The sequence below is a fragment of the Thamnophis sirtalis genome, unplaced genomic scaffold, assembly GCF_051295495.1.
Source record: "Thamnophis sirtalis isolate CommonGarterSnake01/CBP01778 unplaced genomic scaffold, rThaSir2_p1.2 scaffold_3, whole genome shotgun sequence".
Taxonomy (NCBI): domain Eukaryota; kingdom Metazoa; phylum Chordata; class Lepidosauria; order Squamata; family Natricidae; genus Thamnophis; species Thamnophis sirtalis.
Window position 1 is genome coordinate 70,247,799 of NW_028261383.1, and position 13,950 is coordinate 70,261,748.

The following is a 13,950-nucleotide window of genomic DNA, read 5'->3' on the forward strand; positions in this document are numbered from 1 at the left end:
GTAATCTGGGTATCTAAGATACTTAGCATAAACTGCCATAGCGCTCTCTCTCTATCTATCTATCTCTATCTCTCCATCTCTTTCTATTTTTTTCTTTTTAAGAATAGGCTTGTCTGCAAATATCACATGAACATTTTAGCTATAAATTTGATTGGTAATTTTTTATAGCTATTGTTCTAGAAACTTGCAAAATTCACAACAGTAATTTAGATCTGTTTATTTTCAAATATATTTTCGTTTCATTCAAAAACTTTCAGCTCCAAAATAATTATGCATGTCTGTTCCTTTTGTTTAGGATTTAGGTTTTTTTAAAATCATATTACAATTACATTTTATTGCATACAATTCTACATTGATTGATTGATTGATTGATGATCCATCAAAGCATTGTGGATGCTTAGTAATCAATAGTTTTTCTGCATGATGATCAAAATTCATATGCTTTTCAATTGATTCACATTTATGACAGTGGCAGTGCCTTGGGGTCATTTGATTTTGCAACCTTCTGACAAGCAATTGGGGAAGCCATTGTTTACTTAGAGCCATCTGCTGAGAACTATTTGGCTCTCCCTGAACTCGCACTTTAACAATTTTGCGCTACTTTTATTCTTCTTATTTCCTTCTTTTCTTTTCTTTTCTCCCTTTTCCTTCTATTTTTAGTATGTTGAGTATATGGGATTGTATGTAAGTGTGTGAGTGACCCACTTTTATTGTTATTACTGTTGCATTTGTGTATTTTAATAATTACGTGGGGACTGGTTGTGTGAGTGTCTGAGTATGCTTGGCTCGGAGGACCTGCTAGGGAAGGCGGGGGGTACCGGGGTGGTTGGGGGGACTACGGCCACGGGAGTGGGTCGGAGCATTGCGGTCGTGACAGGGAGAGGCAGATACGGCGGGGACCTTAGGGCTAGCCATTACCGGGGAAGGAGGGTTCGCTACATTACAGAGATCCCTCCTTCCGGCCCTTTGAGTCCCACTCCAAGACCAGATGGCGCGAGTAGCCAGGACCCTGGTCTCAGGCTGCTGTTGCTAAATGCCAGGTCTGTTATCCACAAGGCTCCCCTCGTCCGGGACTTAATTGTTGACAAGAGGGCAGACCTGGCATGTATTACTGAAACCTGGCTGGGCGCAGAAGGAGGAGTCCCCCTTGTAGAGATGTGCCCAGAGGGATTTCAGGTGCTTCATCAGCCGAGAGCCCAGGGAAGGGGTGGCGGTGTGGCTATTGTAATCCGGGAGTCTCTGTTACCTCGTAGGGTCCCTGCTCCGGAGCTTGTCGGGTGTGAGTCCCTGCTGATAAAGTTGGACCTCAAGGGTCAAGTGGGTTTGCTGCTAACGTACCTGCCTCCCAACTGCGTTGCAGCATCCCTCCCCTCGCTCCTCGAGTCAGTAGCCGAGCTGGCAGTTGAGTTCCCCAGGCTTATAGTTCTGGGGGACTTCAATTTGCCATCGCTCGGTGAACGCTCTGATGGGGCGCAGGAGTTCATGGCTTCCATGACAGCCATGGGCTTGACCCAGGTAATTCGGGGCCCAACCCATGCAGCGGGTCACATGCTCGACCTCGTATTCCTCTCGGAGCAGTGGATGTGTGATCTTGGTCTGAGGGGTAATGAGATCATACCCCTGTCGTGGTCAGACCACTGCCTACTGAGGCTTGACTTCCGGAGGCCAAACCCCCACCGTAGGGAGGAGGAACTGACCAGGTGGTTCCGCCCCAGGCGACTTATGGACCCATTGAGGTTCCAGACGGAGCTTGGGGTCATTCCTGATACTCTCGCCCACAGTTCGGCGGAGACTCTGGTTGCCGCCTGGCATTCGGCGGCGTCGGAGTCTCTTGATCGGATTGCGCCACTACGGCCCCTCCGGGTCAGTGGATCCCGGAGGCCCCCTTGGTTTACCGAGGAGCTCCGGGAGAAGAAACGCCGGAGGAGATGCCTAGAGCACCAGTGGAGGTCCGATAAGTCCGAGGCGAACCGAGCACTTCTAACCACCTGCACCAAGGACTACGTCCGAGCATTAAGAACTGCCAAAAGATCTTACATTTCTGCCTTGGTTGCGTCCGCCGAGTCACGCCCAGCCGCCCTGTTTAGGATAACCCGCTCCCTCCTTAACAGGAGGGATGCGGGAGACCCCTTGCAGGGTAGGGCTGAGGACTATGCTCAATTCTTGGCTGACAAAATAGCTCGGTTTCGGTCGGACTTGGACTCCACAGCAGTAGATCCAGCCGAGACACAGGAGGACCGCTTGGCAAATCATCTCTGGGTTGAGTTCCAGGATGTTGCCTCTGGGGATGTGGACAAGGCCATTCGAGCTGTAAGTGCCTCCACCTGTATTCTGGACCCGTGTCCCTCCTGGCTGGTTGCCAACAGCAGGGAGGTGACACATGGCTGGATCCAGGCGGTCGTGACCGCCTCCCTTCGGGAGGGGCACTTCCCCGCCGTACTTAAAACGGCGGTGGTGAGACCCCTCCTGAAGAAACCATCCTTGGATCCAGCCATTTTAAACAACTTTCGTCCTGTCTCCAACCTCCCCTTTATCGGGAAGGTTGTTGAGAAGGTGGTGGCCTTCCAGCTTCAACGGGCCTTGGAGGAAGCTAGTTATCTTGACCCCTTCCAGTCCGGCTTCAGACCTGGTTACAGCACAGAAACCGCTTTGGTCGCATTGACCGATGATCTCTGGAGGGCCAGAGATGGAGGCTATGCATCCATCCTGGTTCTCCTTGACCTCTCAGCGGCTTTCGATACCATCGACCATGGTATCCTTCTGCGACGACTGCGGGAGGTGGGAGTGGGAGGCACTGTTTTACGGTGGTTCTCCTCCTACCTCTCGGACAGGTCGCAGTCGGTGTTGGTCGGGGGGCAGAGATCGTCCCTGAGGCCCCTAACATGTGGGGTGCCACAGGGTTCGGTCTTATCCCCCCTACTATTTAACATTTACATGAAACCGCTGGGCGAGATCATTCGGAGGCACGGGATAAAATACCACCAATATGCGGACGATACGCAACTGTATCTGTCCACCCCGTGCCAACTCAATGAAGCGGTGGACGTGATGAACCAGGGTCTAGAGGCCGTTAGGAACTGGATGAGCGCTAACAAACTGGTACTCAACCCGGACAAGACCGAGTGGCTGTTGTGCTTCCCTCCCAATAATTTGGCTAATGTACCAACACTTAGGCTGGGGGGTCAAATTTTACACCCCTCAGATAGGGTCCGCAACTTAGGAGTCCTCCTGGACCCACAGCTGACTTTTGACCACCAGCTGTCAGCTGTGACCAGGGGGGCATTTGCCCAGGTTAGCCTGGTCCGCCAGTTGCGGCCCTACCTAGACCGGGAGGCTCTCACAACAGTCACTCGAGCCCTTGTGATCTCTAGGCTGGAATACTGCAATGGGCTCTACATGGGGTTGCCCTTGAAGTGCATCCGGCGACTACAGTTAGTCCAGAATGCAGCCGCGTGAGTGATAGTGGGCGCACCGCGGTTCGCCCACGTTACACCTGTCCTCCGCGAGCTGCACTGGCTACCTGTTGGTCTCCGGGTGCGCTTCAGGGTACTGATGACCACCTTTAAAGCACTCCATGGTGGTGGATCTGGGTACTTGAGAGACCGCCTCCTGCCGATTACCTCCCTTCGACCAATTCGATCGCACAGACTGGGCCTCCTCCGAATCCCATCTGCCAGTCAATGCCGACTGGCGACCACACGGAGGAGAGCCTTTTCTGTTGCAGCTCCGACCCTGTGGAACGATCTCCCCGCTGAGATCCGTACCCTCACCACCGTCCAGACCTTCCGCGCAGCCCTCAAGATCTGGCTCTCCCAGCAGGCCTGGGGATAGGTTCCTAATTCACCCGCCCGAGTGTTTGATTGTTGAACGAAAGTTGTGTTTTACTATTTTTTTCTTTGTTCACATTTTGTTTTGTTTTTGATGTTGCACTTCCCTCCCTTGTGATTGTAAGCCGCCCTGAGTCCCCTCAGGGAAAAGGGCGGCCTATAAATTTTAATAAATTGAAAAAATTGAATTGAATTAACAACCGTGTTACTAACTCAATAATTGCAATAATTCACTTAGCAACTGTGGCAAGAAAGATTGTAAAATGGGGCAAAACTCACTTAACAATAGTTTTGCTTAGTGACAAAAATTTTAGGCCAATTGTGGTTGTAAGTCAAGGACTACCTATATCAATTTCAAGGCCTTAATGGCTGCTGTACCAAGTGGTAGTCTGTAGCACTTCGTAATTCCTTTACTGTTGATGTTTGATCCTAAAAGGCAGAAACTAGCCACAATTATTTTTACACACACACACACACACACACACACACACACACACACACACGGGGTTTAAAAGTCTGACCCCAAAAGCAGATTCCACAGAAAATGTATTATAAATTATATTCAATGCTTAAATAAAACATATTGTGATTGATCTTTAGGGCTTGACTTTCGATACAGACTGCTTATAATGGATTTATAGGCCACCTGAAATAGTGTGGCTCTGAGCACAATACATACAATAAATGGGGGAGAGGGGGACTCAATATTTAAAAGCAACTGAACACATTAATTAAACAACCAAAAAGTTACTCCGCTTAACTCAACCCCAAATTCCTGGGAATATCAATTACTCAAGAAACAGCTGCAAAGAGTCTTATTAAGATCATTTTCTGTACAGATATTGGGTTCAGTAATAAATATGACCTCAAGTAATGATTATAAGTCATGGTGATCATTAAGTGGATTACCATATGACCTCATTGAACAAATCCATTTTCTTCAATGGGCATTTTTTTTTGTCAGAAATCAAAAATAAATGCCAGAAACAGGTAAAAAAAAATCACCAAAAATTATGGCCATGTGGCCACAGGATCCTGCAGATAACCATAAATGCAAAATAGAAGATATGATCACATGACCATGGGGGTGGGGCTGCCGCCATAGTTGCTCTGGAACTGGGTCATAAGTAGCTCTGGGGTGGCCTGTTGTAACTTCACTCAGTGACTGGTCATTAAGCAAAGACTACTTGTAAATGGCATTGGGAATGCAAGTAATTGGCGTTTAAATAATGTTTGGCATTGTAAAACATCGAGAAACCAAAGGACTTAACAATTGATTAGTCCATGCCAAAGCCATGTCTTCAAGGTCCTAGGTAGAGCACATTTTGCTTGGTGGATTAGATAATTTTCTTGTGACCATTCAATGTCTCCTGAATATATTAGTTTTGGATACCATCACTGCGCAGACATTGCTTGTAGTTCCATCTGCCTGTACCCCAAGTGCAGGACATCCTTATGCTGATTTTCCTAAAGACTTTCTAAGTTAACATTCTGAAAATATGAAAACATTATTGAAAGCATTGGAAAATTTGCTAAAATTATGATCTCCAGTAGCTGAACAATAAATACCTAGTGTCAGAAATGGTGATTTAGTTTGTTAGAAATGTACAGTACAGTGTATAAAGATCTCTGAAGATCTTCTTCAGAAAAGAAGAGGAAAAAAGAGTATTAAGAGTGCAGTAAGAGAAATCTTTGATTTATTGAAATATTTTTATACATGGAGCTATGGAGAAATAATGAAATGAAATTAATACAAATGGGGTACTCTTTTTTTTCTTTCTTTTTTTTTTTTTTTTTTTTGCTATCTCTTAGATTATCCAAATGGCATACGACTGACATCAGCTGTTCCAGGAGCAGATATCAAAGTTTTAATAAATTTCAATGCTCCAAATCCCCAGGACAGAAAGAAATTTACAGATGATTTGAGGGAATCTGTTGCAGAAGTACAAGAAATGGAAAAACACAGAATAGAGTGTAAGTACAAAGGTAGATACATAGAGTACCTATAATTAATTGTATATTTCATGAAACACTCCTTTCAAGTGCTTTGCACAACTCTAATAGAAATACATTACACACACACACACACACACACACACACACACACACACACACACACACACACACACACACACACACATATATATATATATATATATATATATATATATATATATCCAAGCATATATTATATAAAGCTCTACATCCCACAAAGCTTGAATATTTGCAACCATTTATCTAGAGTTGTGCATCCCTGTCCAGAAAGTTATGTTAGGATTAGTATGCTTAGGCTCTATCTATTAAAAATATCATTTTGTATGACCCAGAAGGCATGACTTCTGTGTTGTGCTGCTGCTATAAGAAATAGCCTTCTCTCTGAGGCTGAAGAGACCCAACACTGCAGGCCTTAAAGAAAGCCTTGAAGACTCAGCTGTTTCAATACGTGGTGAGTCTTTACGTCTGCCAGCCATTGACTTTGAATTATGAAGGCTCCTTGGTTTTCTCTAAGTTTGGTTGTTTCATTGCCCACAGTAGGTAACATCATCAATAAACATCTGCAAGAAAACAACCAAGCTCAGAGAGCACCAAGGACCCCTCATTTCAACCCTGAGCTACAAGTATTCTTCTTTATTGGTACAGTACTATGAGTTGTGTTTTGTAAATAGTTGTAGTGCTACCTACCCAAGTACACGTGTTTGAAATGGAAAATGACATTTTTAGAACATAGAATATTCCTCTACATTGAACTGAGTGAGGATTTCTTTCACCATACAGAAGTCCTGTCATGTATAACACAATTGATAAATTGCAGTGCAGTATTTGTACAAGTTTTAAAATTGTTTCTTTTTCAATTGTATTTATTTATTAGATTTATATTTTCCTTCCTTTCAGGAAGAAATGGTAGCTAGTATAGTAGTCTCTTTCCCAACTCCTCCCCAGGGGTAAATTGGACTGAGAAAGAACAATGGGACCAATGCAGCTCCAATGCATTACATAAATTGTTACATATGTACATAATCATACATAAGTATCACAAAATGAAGACACAAAATGAAAGGTATAATTGACAGATGAACAGTAAACATGTCCATGATGTGGGGGAGATAGTTGACAGGCAGACGGACCATTTTTATTTGGGGGGAATTATAGAATCTATATTGAGTGATAGCAATAGCACAGAATTTAGAAGTTCCACTTGCTTGTGTGGCCAAAATAATGCACTTCTTAATTACTGGAATACATTGCACAGAAGGTTTTGATTCATCATAGAACTCTCTTTTACATTTTTTCAGCTGAATTAGAAAAGCAGAAAGGTGTAGTGCGACCAAACATGTCTCAGTGCTCTAGCCTGAAAAAAGAGTCTGGCAATGGAACGTTGAACCGGGCCTGCCTGGATGACAGCTATGCCACGGGGGAAGGCCTCAAAAGGAGCGCTCTTAGCAGCTCCCTTAGAGATCTTTCTGAAGCCGGTAAGCTTGGCATTTCTTCTCTCTTAATTTTGGCAGAGTAAAAGAATTTGTCTGTTACACGTGAAAGTATAGAAATCAATCTGGAAAAATTATGTACTAATTTTTTCTATTTTTCCTTTACATTTGAAAATATTAGATTGCTACAAGTGGTCTTTGTATACATACTTTTAAAGAGGAACAAGAGGAAATGTATATTTTATATTGCAATCATTAAATATTAATACATTTTGCAAGGAAAAATTAGTTTTGCTTTTTATCTTTGTTTTCTTCTGATTATTAGTGCCATTAGGGGAAAAAAATCCACCCAAATCACTGTGTACTGGCTGCTGCTTATGCTTTTTGTGGTTGTTTGTATCCATGTAGAATACTGATGAATGAAATTGAGTGAAGCCCTGCTAAATTCTATAGAAAAATACAGATCAGACATACCTGTGTGATTGATGCTACTTAATTGTATTGGCTCAGAAAACAGATTCTAGATTGTGCCAAATGTGGCTTATGTATATATTGTACTGCTATTTACCTATATGATGGTGGGGAACCATCATGGCAAAGTAGTTACTCCAGTTTTGCATTACTGCTTTGTGACTCAAAATGGATTGTGATAGCAGTTTAACATATATTGAAATATATATATGTTACATACCCGGTTTTGGATTATATACATTTTCTATGTATGCAGGAATGAGATAACCTCTATCATTATGTTTGGAAATCAGTGGTATATTTTGCATGTCAAGCAGGACATTTCAGCCATGCGTGCATAATATTAGACACATAAATGATTCCTACTGTTGCTACTAGTATTGCTCTGCATTTTAACATCATGCACATCATCCTAAATTAAATATATCAGTTATAAATACTTGATTTAATTAATATTTTTCCCATTTCTTATTTTCATTACTATATAAAGTAACATGCAGCTCTCTTTTAAATATTGGATGTTCATTTTACGGATGTTCTGGATTTAATGTACAATGAAAGGGATGCAATCAATATTCTGTCCAATAATCTTAAGTATGCAGTATGAATCATTACATGCAAACATTTATTTGCTCATCAGAATATACGCATATGTATTTTTTATCTTTACAGGTTATATTCTGTTTCATAGTTTTTTATTCCCTTTAAACAACTTAGAGGGCAATTCAGTGACCTTTAAATTTATTAGTTTCACTGAAAGAGATTTACTAAGTCTTTTAAAGGTACTTGTATGATTTGGATGAAATCTCAGTAATTGTTAGTAGTTTCATGTAAGAATGGTTTCATGTTTTGCTTTCGCTTTTCACATGTGAATGGCAGCATTCATTTTTAGAAACAGGAATTTTACTGTTCTACTGATTATCTGAGAGGATTATGAATAAATATATTTCATCTAATAAGGAGCTTTTCATTTTCTTATTTCAGACATTATCATGTAGATAGTTTCATCCTGCCTCTTTACAATAAACAAGATGAATTTTTAATGATCACAAAATAGTTAATATGCCTAGAGCATGTGCCATTTGCTGGCATAGGCAATACTGACAGTTGTTCTCCAAAGTCAAACATGGCTATCAGGATGAAGGGCTTAAGTGATGCCCATATTAACATTTGCTAAACTTTAATATTTTTCAATTTAATATTATAGAACTTTTATGTTTGGACTTGTGCAGTGCAGTTAATTTGAAAACAAATGGAATCAATTGTGGGTGCTAAACATAGATTATTTCAGTTGTTATCAAAGAAGATAATCAGGTCTTTTCTGTAATAATAAAATGGCTTTTGTAGTTACAGGAATGAGTTCAAGCATAAAAATCATTAGGCAATTTCATTGTTGCTGTTTTGAAACAAATTGTGATGTAGATAGGTAAATGATTAAAAGCTTAAGATCAGTTTCATTCCTGCAACCTTAATGGAGAAGGTATGAATAACATCCAAGACAAAGGATTTTTGTATATAGAGATTTTAGAGAAAACTTGTCAAAAATTATTCCCAAATGTTATGTGTGAGCTCACCATATTTGATAATGCTAGGGATTTCATTCCTAGCCCTACTCTAGGAAGCCACATGTGGCCTCCCATTCATTTTCTGAGTTTAATCTTTTTACCCCATCCCATCTCCAACAGTGGCATGGTCTTCCTTTCTTCCCAGCATCTTGTTTGCAAGCTTTATCTTCAAGAAAGCTTGAAGGGTTTCTTTTAGTGGATAGGAATTGTGAATATAAAGACAGACAAATATCACAATTTATTCTTCTTGGGTCCCCTCAGTGCCAAAGAGGTTCGCCATCACTACCTAGGGAAAGTCACATGGTTAAGTCAGGTGAGAAAGTCTTCTGGAATGTGAGTCAAAAGCTAGAAGCTCTGATTGTCTGAATCAGAGGAGTGTCAGTCTTGCAAAGTAGTCCAGATGAGGAGAACATCCAGGAATACCAGCTCTATCTTTGTATATTGCAAAGTACCCCTCCTATCCCAAAACTAGGGAGGGTCCCTTATGAGTCACTTTTGCCACTCCTCTTCCTTTGGACTCAAATTTCATTTATCAGATGACTAGGCTGAGACTCTTCCTCCTGTCTCCCAAGATCATTCCCATATATACTATTACAAGTTCTCACTCTCAGAGAATAGGAGATTGCCATCATATCCTTCTTCCATTGTATGAGCTGTGGCTTCTAGCAGCAGCCTGAGTGCTGGGAAACTCCAGAAGAGGCAACAGCAACTCCAGTAATAACTTCAAGGGGAAGATAGCAATGAAGCCATAATAAGGCTTCCAGGGCTGGAGTTCGATTTTCCAAATCAACAAATGGGAACTACTGCTATTTAATGTTTATTTAATTAATGTTAAATATCTTAATGTTTAATGTATCTTAATGTTTAAGAGCCAAGGTGGCGCAGTGGTTAAATGCAGCACTGCAGGCTACTGCTAGATCAGCAGGTCAGCGGTTCAAATCTCACCGGCTCAGGGTTGACTCAGCCTTCCATCCTTCCGAGGTGGGTAAAATGAGGACCCAGATTGTTGGGGGCAATATGCTGACTCTCTGTAAACCGCTTAGAGAGGCCTGAAAGGCCTATGAAGCGGTATATAAGTCCACTGCTATTGCTATTGCTATTGCTATTTTAGGAAATTATAGTAGCATGCTACTATATATACTATATATACTATATAGTAACTGTATCATATTTCAACTTCTCAACATGTAGGGTGTTCTGGTGTATTTAAATCCAAATGTTTTGAGCACTTAAGTTAGGTATTCTGAGTATTCTCCAGTAAACACGGCCCCTAAACCCCATTATAATGTATGGAAGTGGGTATATAAAATCAATAATGTATTGATTGTTTGTTTTTTAGGCTGAGAAAAAAATATATGATATATGCAAAGTGCATCATTTCAGTTGTCATATTCCTTGATAGCATGTGATGTATTTTGGAGCAAGTAGTTACTAACATTGACATCAACTAGAGTTAGGGGTATTAATTTTCCTATAATATCCAGTTTAAGTATCTTTTTTAAATCTAGAAAAAGGAAATAGAAACACTGGATCACAGAAGGTAACGACTTCTACAAGAGAATTAGATACACACAGACACACACACACACACCAATCTTAAATTTAAATGCAGAAATTACTACAGCATATTTGACAGATGATCATCTAATGTCTTTTTTGGAGCCCTCCAGTTGTTTAAAGACCCCTAATTATCAGTTTCTGCAGTTGATTTATTGTAATAATAGGATTATTATAGGATATATTTGTATGCCATGAAAATTGTTTGACTCATAGTAATTGCTAAATTGCTAATAAAATTATGATTAGTTTCATTTTGTTTTATTTAGGGTAACTCCCCAAAATATTTATGAAATAAACTTTATGTACAAGAAAATTTAAAACTATTGAATATGTATGGAATATGTTAATTTTTCTGAAATCTCCACTTTACCAAAATCTTGCTTTGTTGAGTGAGATGGAAGGCATATCATTTAATATATAAATAAATAATTTTAACAATATCAAGATGGCTTTTTCAAGAACACATTACGTAGACTGTTTATATGATGAGTTTTGGGATTGCATGTCACAATAAAAATGTAAGATTTTTAAAATAGAAATTAGAAATAAATTGTTTCACCTAGGAGTTGGATTTGATAGTAAGATTACCCTTTATGAAACTGTGGAGGTATATCACACAGAATCATCTGATCTTCTGCTTTCTATTGCGTAATATGTTCAATGTTTTATTTGTTCTTTGCCAATCACATTAACTGTTTCTGAGGCTTCTCAGGACAAAGGAATAATGAGAATTCCTTTTGGTTTTCCATCATAGTATAGGCTTTTTGCCTATTATAGTAATATCCCCAATATCATAAATATATTTTTAGATTACAAACATCATATCTCTCCTTTCTGACATCATTTTTCTTGCTTGTACTTGTGACCCAGAACATCACTATCCATGCAAAAGAGGGAAAACCTGAAGTGACCATGTAGTTTGCTGAATTGCCCAAAGGAAACATTAGAGAGGCAATAAAAAACCCTAATGAAAACTGCATAAAGAAAAGAATACAATTCCGTAATGTTTGCCAATGTTGGCAACAATAAAATGATTTCAACTGCCAGAATTCTAAGGAAATTGGAAAAGGACCTCTGTGGGAGATACTGTAGATCAGTGGTTCCCAGCGTGGGCCCATAACCCACAGGGAGACAAATTGATTTTTAATGGGAGCAATTTGAACCTTGTTTAAACCAAGTTAATGACCTTTTAGGCTTCTTCTGTGTGAGTAGAATTCACTTTTTGAGTAAAGTACGAATTATATGTCAGGGGATCAGAATTTTAGAGATGCTTTGGTGGGACATGGCCAAGTGGTTGGGAACCACTGCTGTAGATACTAAAAGGATAACATGTTTGCTTTGCGTCAGTCATTTTCTGATTGATACTAAGAAGTTATTTTAAAATATCTTCAACAACAGACATTGTTTAAAAATAAAGGAATAAATCAAGGAATTCATGGAACTGGGATTGAGAACAGTTTTTACAGACATCCTCATAAAACTTGCAAATCCCAACCACCTCCAAATATCTCAGTGAGGAGTGAGCAGGGCTAGTGGCACAAAATGCTGAATATCAATTGGAAGTGAGGTTGAACCATAGAAAAAAGTGACTAAAAATCCTGGCTTCTATTTTGCAACATTTTATTCCACATTCTCAGTTGAATCTCATTAGTAGATCAGTAGAGTTAATAAAGACTTGAAAAATCTTTGCGCAACTTACACTGAGACTACAACTATTGATTTTTAATACATGAGTGATCTCTGTGAGATTAATCACCTTTTCCATCGTCATATTTTCATCACACCTTTATATTGTTTACCACATTGGTTATCATATAAAAACTGAATCATTAATAGAAACTGGAACAGACCATCTTAAAATATTCCTGAACTAATATAGAAGCATTAATTTGGACTGATATTTTTTATCCTAAACAATATCCTTCAAAATCCTATTGTTTAAAAAATAATAATCCTAAAATGTATGAAAGTGCATTGTTATATTGTAAACTGCCAAGTCTCTGCATCAGTGAGTTGGGTGGCATAAAATTTTAATAAATAAACTGATTTAGGACATGTAACTTCATTCAGATTTTTATCACATAGTACTAACTTTAGCACTTGTATGCTCTATAAAATAGTCTTACAGTAACCATAATTCTAAAATGGAGATTTTCAAGGGAAACATGCCTTTCAAACATGCTTGTTTGAAAGAAACCCAACTTGACAAATATTTTAACAGGGTTATGCAAATTCTTTGAAAGAGATGCTTTGTAACATGTGATTGTGCCTAAAAAGCATGATTCCTAGATAAAGGCAACTGTATCTTTTTCACATGCCTGCTTCTTCCCTTTACTTATTACTTCAGTTCCCAGAAAGAGAAATAACTGTTTTAATTATTGAAGAAGAAATTTTCATTGTACACGTTGTCATGTGATATAAAGCACTTTTTTGAAATGCTTTGCACATTTGTAAGTAAAAATATGATGACGAATACCAGACTGTCCTTGGTTTTTTTTTAAAAAAATAGAAAACACATTACACAGAATAATATGGAATAGCTTATTAATGTGGAAAGTAACATTTGAGTGACAGATTTTTATTTTAAACGAATATTTTAAACTGGCTAATGATAAATTATATTCACCATATTTATATAATATTTTGTTTTATTTTTACCTTGAAATAATAAAGGGTGTTGCATGACATCTCAGAACTTAGCATCTTACACTTTTTTTCTGTTGAAACTTTTCTTTATCATTGAACTAGCATAAACTCACTGCATCAATTTCATTCTTGTGGAATTCAGTCTGACTTTTTAAAAGTAAGAAGTGGAATGCTTCTTTCTTGTCCCTTTGAGCTTGACTTTCTGTGTTTTGTTAACTACTACATATAGAAGCAGATATTATACCTCCATCTTTACATTATTGTTTGGCTGCTAGACAATAACCATTCTAATGCTCAGAATTATGATAAAGTCATTAATTGCCCTTATTCCCTTTTATTCTGTCTTTGTTCACATTTAATAAGGCGGGACTTCTTAAGACAGCAAGTATCTTTTCTCTTGAAGGCAAAACATGAAATGTCGAATATTTCTATCTGAACAACACTTTGGGGCTGTTA

General features: G+C 39.3%; 1 protein-coding gene across 13 annotated transcripts in view; it reads left to right on the forward strand.

Moving 5' to 3' along the window:
- IQSEC1 (IQ motif and Sec7 domain ArfGEF 1) overlaps window positions 1-13,950 on the forward strand; it is a 307,267-nt gene that overhangs the window by 286,199 nt on the left and 7,118 nt on the right. For all 13 annotated transcript variants that reach the window (XM_087709086.1, XM_087709092.1, XM_087709094.1 and 10 more), the window contains 2 exons: window positions 5,640-5,801; window positions 7,121-7,297. In XM_087709086.1, the coding sequence (XP_087565212.1) occupies window positions 5,640-5,801; window positions 7,121-7,297 (339 nt within the window). The remainder of the gene's footprint in view (window positions 1-5,639; window positions 5,802-7,120; window positions 7,298-13,950) is intronic.